The sequence below is a fragment of the Silurus aristotelis genome, assembly GCF_946808225.1.
Source record: "Silurus aristotelis genome assembly, chromosome: 28".
Classification (NCBI taxonomy): Eukaryota; Metazoa; Chordata; class Actinopteri; order Siluriformes; family Siluridae; genus Silurus; species Silurus aristotelis.
Window position 1 is genome coordinate 17,574,450 of NC_139601.1, and position 7,500 is coordinate 17,581,949.

General features: G+C 45.7%; 1 protein-coding gene across 1 annotated transcript in view; it reads left to right on the forward strand.

Moving 5' to 3' along the window:
• Positions 1–7,500, forward strand: part of nt5dc1 (5'-nucleotidase domain containing 1) — a 36,164-nt gene that overhangs the window by 27,078 nt on the left and 1,586 nt on the right. Inside the window, exons 7-9 of the mRNA XM_083533543.1 lie at positions 6,626–6,800; positions 7,044–7,141; positions 7,230–7,351. Of these exons, the coding sequence (XP_083389669.1) occupies positions 6,626–6,800; positions 7,044–7,141; positions 7,230–7,351 (395 nt within the window). The remainder of the gene's footprint in view (positions 1–6,625; positions 6,801–7,043; positions 7,142–7,229; positions 7,352–7,500) is intronic.

Below are 7,500 nucleotides of genomic sequence, written 5' to 3' on the forward strand. Positions count from 1 at the left end.
TCAGTGTGTGTGAGACAGGTCAGTGTGTGTGAGACAGGTGAGTGTGAGTGAGACAGGTCAGTGTGTGTGAGACAGGTAAGTGTGTGTGAGACAGGTTAGTGTGAGTGAGACAGATTCGTGTGTGAGACAGTTCAGTGTGAGTGAGACAGATTAGTACGTGCGAAACTGGTTAGTGTGAGATAGACAGGTCAGTCTGAGTGAGACAGATTAGTGCGTGTAAGACAGGTCAGTGTGAGTGAGACAGATTAGTGTGTGAGTGAGACAGGTCAGTGTGAGTGAGATAGGTCAGTGTGTGTGAGACAGGTGAGTGTGAGTGAGACAGATTAGTGTGTGTGAGACAGATTAGTGTAAGACAGAGTAGTGTGTGTGTGAGACAGGTCAGTGTGTGTGAGACAGATTAGTGTGTGTGAGACAGGTCAGTGAATGTGAGACAGGTTAGTGTGAGATAGACATGTCAGTGTGTGTGAGACAGATTAGTGTGTGTGAGACAGATTAGTGTGTGTGAGACAGGTTAGTGTGAGTGAGACAGGTTCGTGTGTGAGACAGGTCAGTGTGTGAGACAGTTCAGTGTGAGTGAGACAGGTGAGTGTGTGTGAGACAGGTAAGTGTGAGTAAGACAGATTAGTGTGAGTGAGACAGTTCAGTGTGTGTGAGACAGGTCAGTGTGGGTGAGACAGGTAGGTGTGAGTAAATCAGATTAGTGTGTGTGAGACAGATAAGTGTGTGTGAGACAGATAAGTGTGTGTGAGACAGGTCAGTGTGTGTGAGACAGGTCAGTGTGTGTGAGACGGGTAAGTGTGAGTGAGACAGATTAATGTGTGTGAGACAGGTCTGTGTGAGACAGGTCAGTGTGAGTGAGACAGATTCGTGTGTGTAAGACAGGTCCGTGTGAGTGAGACAGATTAGTTTGTGTGAGACAGGTCAGTGTGTGTGAGACAGGTCAGTGTGTGTGAGACAGGTGAGTGTGAGTGAGACAGGTCAGTGTGTGTGAGACAGGTAAGTGTGTGTGAGACAGGTTAGTGTGAGTGAGACAGATTCGTGTGTGAGACAGTTCAGTGTGAGTGAGACAGATTAGTACGTGCGAAACTGGTTAGTGTGAGATAGACAGGTCAGTCTGAGTGAGACAGATTAGTGCGTGTAAGACAGGTCAGTGTGAGTGAGACAGATTAGTGTGTGAGTGAGACAGGTCAGTGTGAGTGAGATAGGTCAGTGTGTGTGAGACAGGTGAGTGTGAGTGAGACAGATTAGTGTGTGTGAGACAGATTAGTGTAAGACAGAGTAGTGTGTGTGTGAGACAGGTCAGTGTGTGTGAGACAGATTAGTGTGTGTGAGACAGGTCAGTGAATGTGAGACAGGTTAGTGTGAGATAGACATGTCAGTGTGTGTGAGACAGATTAGTGTGTGTGAGACAGATTAGTGTGTGTGAGACAGGTTAGTGTGAGTGAGACAGGTTCGTGTGTGAGACAGGTCAGTGTGTGAGACAGTTCAGTGTGAGTGAGACAGGTGAGTGTGTGTGAGACAGGTAAGTGTGAGTAAGACAGATTAGTGTGAGTGAGACAGTTCAGTGTGTGTGAGACAGGTCAGTGTGGGTGAGACAGGTAGGTGTGAGTAAATCAGATTAGTGTGTGTGAGACAGATAAGTGTGTGTGAGACAGATAAGTGTGTGTGAGACAGGTCAGTGTGTGTGAGACAGGTCAGTGTGTGTGAGACGGGTAAGTGTGAGTGAGACAGATTAATGTGTGTGAGACAGGTCTGTGTGAGACAGGTCAGTGTGAGTGAGACAGATTCGTGTGTGTAAGACAGGTCCGTGTGAGTGAGACAGATTAGTTTGTGTGAGACAGGTCAGTGTGTGTGAGACAGGTCAGTGTGTGTGAGACAGGTGAGTGTGAGTGAGACAGGTCAGTGTGTGTGAGACAGGTAAGTGTGTGTGAGACAGGTTAGTGTGAGTGAGACAGATTCGTGTGTGAGACAGTTCAGTGTGAGTGAGACAGATTAGTACGTGCGAAACTGGTTAGTGTGAGATAGACAGGTCAGTCTGAGTGAGACAGATTAGTGCGTGTAAGACAGGTCAGTGTGAGTGAGACAGATTAGTGTGTGAGTGAGACAGGTCAGTGTGAGTGAGATAGGTCAGTGTGTGTGAGACAGGTGAGTGTGAGTGAGACAGATTAGTGTGTGTGAGACAGATTAGTGTAAGACAGAGTAGTGTGTGTGTGAGACAGGTCAGTGTGTGTGAGACAGATTAGTGTGTGTGAGACAGGTCAGTGAATGTGAGACAGGTTAGTGTGAGATAGACATGTCAGTGTGTGTGAGACAGATTAGTGTGTGTGAGACAGATTAGTGTGTGTGAGACAGGTTAGTGTGAGTGAGACAGGTTCGTGTGTGAGACAGGTCAGTGTGTGAGACAGTTCAGTGTGAGTGAGACAGGTGAGTGTGTGTGAGACAGGTAAGTGTGAGTAAGACAGATTAGTGTGAGTGAGACAGTTCAGTGTGTGTGAGACAGGTCAGTGTGGGTGAGACAGGTAGGTGTGAGTAAATCAGATTAGTGTGTGTGAGACAGATAAGTGTGTGTGAGACAGGTCAGTGTGTGTGAGACAGGTCAGTGTGTGTGAGACAGGTCAGTGTGTGTGAGACAGATTAGTGTGTGTGAGACAGTTCAGTGTGAGTGAGACAGTTCAGTGTGAGTGAGACAGATAATTGTGTGTGAGACAGGTCAGTGTGTGTGAGACAGGTCAGTGTGTGTGAGACAGGTCAGTGTGAGTGAGACAGATTAGTGTGAGTGAGACAGGTCAGTGTGAGATAGACAGGTCAGTCTGAGTGAGACAGATTAGTGTGTGTGAGACAGGTGAGTGTGAGTGAGACAGGTTAGTGTAAGTGAGACAGTTCAGTGTGAGTGAGACTAGTTAGTGTGTGTGAGACGGGTAAGTGTAAGTGAGACAGATTAGTGTGTGTGAGATAGGTCAGTGTGTGTGAGACAGGTCAGTGTGTGTGAGACAGGTCAGTGTGTGTGAGACAGGTCAGTGTGTGTGAGACAGATTAGTGTGTGTGAGACAGGTCAGTGAATGTGAGACAGGTTAGTGTGAGATAGACATGTCAGTGTGTGTGAGACAGATTAGTGTGTGTGAGACAGATTAGTGTGTGTGAGACAGATTAGTGTGTGTGAGACAGGTTAGTGTGAGTGAGACAGATTCGTGTGTGAGACAGGTCAGTGTGAGTGAGACAGGTGAGTGTGTGTGAGACAGGTAAGTGTGAGTGAGACAGATTAGTGTGAGTGAGACAGTTCAGTGTGTGTGAGACAGGTTAGTGTGAGTGAGACAGATTCGTGTGTGAGACAGGTCAGTGTGTGAGACAGTTCAGTGTGAGTGAGACAGGTGAGTGTGTGTGAGACAGGTAAGTGTGAGTGAGACAGATTAGTGTGAGTGAGACAGTTCAGTGTGGGTGAGACAGGTCAGTGTGGGTGAGACAGGTAAGTGTGAGACAGGTCAGTGTGAGTGAGACAGGTTAGTGTGAGTGAGACAGGTTAGTGTGAGTGAGACAGGTTAGTGTGAGTGAGACAGATAAGTGTGTGTGAGACAGGTGAGTGTGTGTGAGACAGATTAGTGTGTGTGAGACAGGTCAGTGTGAGTGAGACAGATTAGTGTGAGTGAGACAGTTCAGTGTATGTGAGACAGTTCAGTGTGGGTGAGACAGGTAAGTGTGAGTAAGTCAGATTAGTGTGTGTGAGACAGATAAGTGTGTGTGAGACAGGTGAGTGTGTGTGAGACAGATTAGTGTGAGTGAGACAGGTGAGTGAGACAATTTGAGGTTGAGGATATAACCTCCTCGGTTTCCATGGTAATTCTATTTACTTTCGTTTTCACAGCACCATCACTGATTTTCTTGGGAGACATTTTTCAAGATTTCTAGTGAAATAAAAATATAAAACTAAAAAAAGTTACTGTGGAAGAGCGTATGAATACAGGAGCCACTTTTATTTGTTTTGTTTTTGTGTCGGTCTACTTAGAGCCACACGCAGCGCGCGCGCACACACGCACGCACGCGCGCACACACACACGCTCTCCTCCTTAAATGCACCCTCCGATCACTTTAAAAAAGAGAACAATCATTAGGTCACATAAACTTCAGGTGAGGCAATCCCCTGTCTATCTGCTCCCGGACCCGCCCTCCATTCACAAACCGCCGCTCGGCCACGCCCCCGCTGCCACAGTTACGTTTTTGCTGCACTGAACAATGAAAGCGACTGAGTGATACGTCATCAACTAAGCGACTGATGCGACCCTCCGCCGAAAACGGGGAACCGGCAGCGTGGGTTTGCTCGTGCCTTCGAAATTTGCTCGTGAAAAAGGGTAAAATTTTGCGAGCGAGTTTGCTCGTACTATAGGTTGCTTGTACAACGGGGTTTCACTGTATACACAGATTTATATTTTTGTATGTATACTGCAGTTTCATCACCCCACCACATGGTGGCAGCACACATCCAACTATTACACTATTAAAGGTCTGTATATGATGCTGCTGCTCTTTTGGTGAAGTGTGTGTGTGTGTGTGTGTGTGTGTGTGTGTGTGTCGGGGGGGGGGGGGGGGGGGACTGATAAAAACTGGAAAATTATGTAGTTCATTATTCAGTATATTATTCCACAGTTTTCTGTAAGATCTTCAGGCTAGTGTGTAAGTAGCAATGACAGCAAAACTAAAAGGGGGCGCCAGAAGGGAACACGGACGCGAGGGAAATACAGTCATGTAAAGTTTTATTCTGTTGTGAAAAATGATGTAAAATGAGAAGAAAAAATAAATTAATTTGTATTCATGAACAAAAGTAAAGTAAAAGAATCAATCAATATTTGGCGTGACACTGTTTAGCTGTGATACATCATCAGATCTTCTTGGTACACTTACACAGTTTCTGAATGAACTAAATTTTAAGATCAGGACTCTGTGGAGACCAAAACTCGCTTTCCTTGTTCTTCTCTACACTGAAGGTAGTTCTTAATGACGTTGGCTGCATGTTTGAGGTCATTGTCCTGCTGCAGAATTTATTTGGGGACAATCAGATGCCTCCCTGATTGTTTTGCATGATGGAGAAGTATCTGCCTGCATTCCTCAGCATTGAGGACATTATTAATCCTGACCAGAACTCCATCTGCAGCTCCAAACCTGCAGGAAACCTCCACCATGCTTTACTATTGCCTGCAGGCACCCATTATTGTAGCGCTCCAGAACTGCAACCAACATCCTGCCTCCTTCTATAGCAGATATTTCAGATTTTTACTCATCAGTCCAGAGAACCTGCCACCCAGTCATTATATATATACACAAGTCAGGTGACTCTCAGTGTCTCAAGTCCGGATAAATAGGGAGGGTTGCGTTTTGAAGGACATCCAGCGTAAAACATGTGCCAAATCAAACATGCGGATCACAAATAAGAATTTCATACCGGATCGGTCGAGACCTGGGTTAACAACGATCTCCACAGGTATCATCAACCAACAGGGTACCGGTGTAAATTGGTCTGCTGTTGTCTGAAGGAGGAGGAAGACGTCTACAGAGACAGCAGGGAAAGGAGAAGTGGAGGAGAGTGGCGGTTTGGGTTGGTACTTTAAATGTTGGTACTGACTGGTAAAGGGAGAGAGGGAGCTGATATGATGGAGAAGAGAAAGGTAGAGATGTGGACTATGTTCTATGTAGGAGATGCAACCTGAAGGAGATTGGAGACTGTAAGGTGTTGGCGGGGGACAGTGTAGCTAGACAGCATCGGATGGTGGTCTGTAGGATGGTTTTGGAGGTGAAGAAGAAGAGGAGGAGAGTGAGGACTGAAAGAAGAATAAGATGGTGGAAACTGAAGTTCAATTCATTTCATGTTTATTTGTATTGAGCTTTTAACAATGTTCTCAGAGCAGCTTTACACAGATAATGTGGTGATAAAAATGAAGATGTTCTTTAGAAGTGTAAGTTTGTCCCTGATGAACAAGTCAGTGGAGACTGTGGTGAAGGAAAAACTCCACCGAATGACTATTTATTACAGATAAACGATGTTGAGGTGCAGTGGTGGAGATCAGAGCAAACTGTAGTCCTGAGTCACATTAACTACAGTCCAAATCCATCCTCAAAACTCCCGTTCTTACTTTAGAATTTTATGGATTGGAGTGGCCTTCAATCGAAGAGGACACTATCCAGAGGCAGGCCTGGATGAAGTGCGAAGATCTGTGAAGGGAAAAGGGGCAAGAAAAGTGGTCACTGGAACCTCAGGAGCATGCTTAAATCCTGTTTTAATGTTTAAAGGAAGAAGACTATAGTGTGAGGTTCAGGGAAGAGGTCAGACAGGAGCTCGGTGGTGGTGAAAAGGTGTTGGATGATTGGGCAACTACTGCAGAAGTAATAAAGGAGACAGCTAGAAAGGTACTTGGGACAGGGTGTGAGGACAGTGCGACAACGACAGACTGGTTCAAGATGGAGGCGGAACTGTCTCAAGGATCGGCTCTGAGCCCTTTCCTGTTTGCAGTGGTGCCACCATTTTTCATTTTGCAGTGTGAAGGTTTAGGAGAGAAAGAAGATTGGTTTAAATCAGTGTGATGTCACCAATCTGCTGCTGCATAGTGGACTAACAAATATATACCATGTGTGTGTACAGAGGACTCTGGCTGGTACTTCCCAAGCGTGAAGCGTGATCCTGACCGATATCTACAGTCATGTCCTAAATCAGTTTGTCAGTGGTTGAGGAACCTGAAAGACAGCGGGAAAGTTCTGCTGCTCATCACTAGCTCACACTCTGACTACTGCAGACTGGTGTGTGAACACATTCTGGGGTGAGTGTTTCTCACACACACACACACACACACACACACACACACACACACACACACACACACACACACACACACACACACACACACAAACGAAACACACACACACAGTCAACTATTAACCTTTGTCTTCAGGTCCTCCGTTTATAGATTATGTTCCTGATCTGACTCCTATCATCTTATCATCACCTTCTCATCACATTCACCATATTGTTAGTTATATTGTGTGTGTTTGTGTGCATGCAGGAAAGAATTTGAGGATCTTTTTGATGTGATCATAACTAATGCTCTGAAGCCAGGCTTTTTTTCTCTACTACCAAAACAGAGACCCTTCAGGACCCTTGGTGAGACACACACACACACACACACACACACACACACACTTACTCACGTACCCTGTGTCTCACTTCACATGTGTATCTCTCTGTACAGTGAGTGATGTGGAGAGTGAGGTGGAACTGTCCTGTTTGGAGAAGTGTGGCTGGTTCTCTCAGGGAAACTGGCTCCACCTTAATGACCTGCTGAAATCCCTAACCAGCAAACAGCAACCCAAGGTGTGTGTGTTTGTGTTTGTCTGAGTGTCTTCATTAGAATATGCTAACTTTTAACATGAATAAGATGTCTCATACACACACACACACACACACACACACACACACACACACACACACACACACACACACACACACACACACTTTACAGT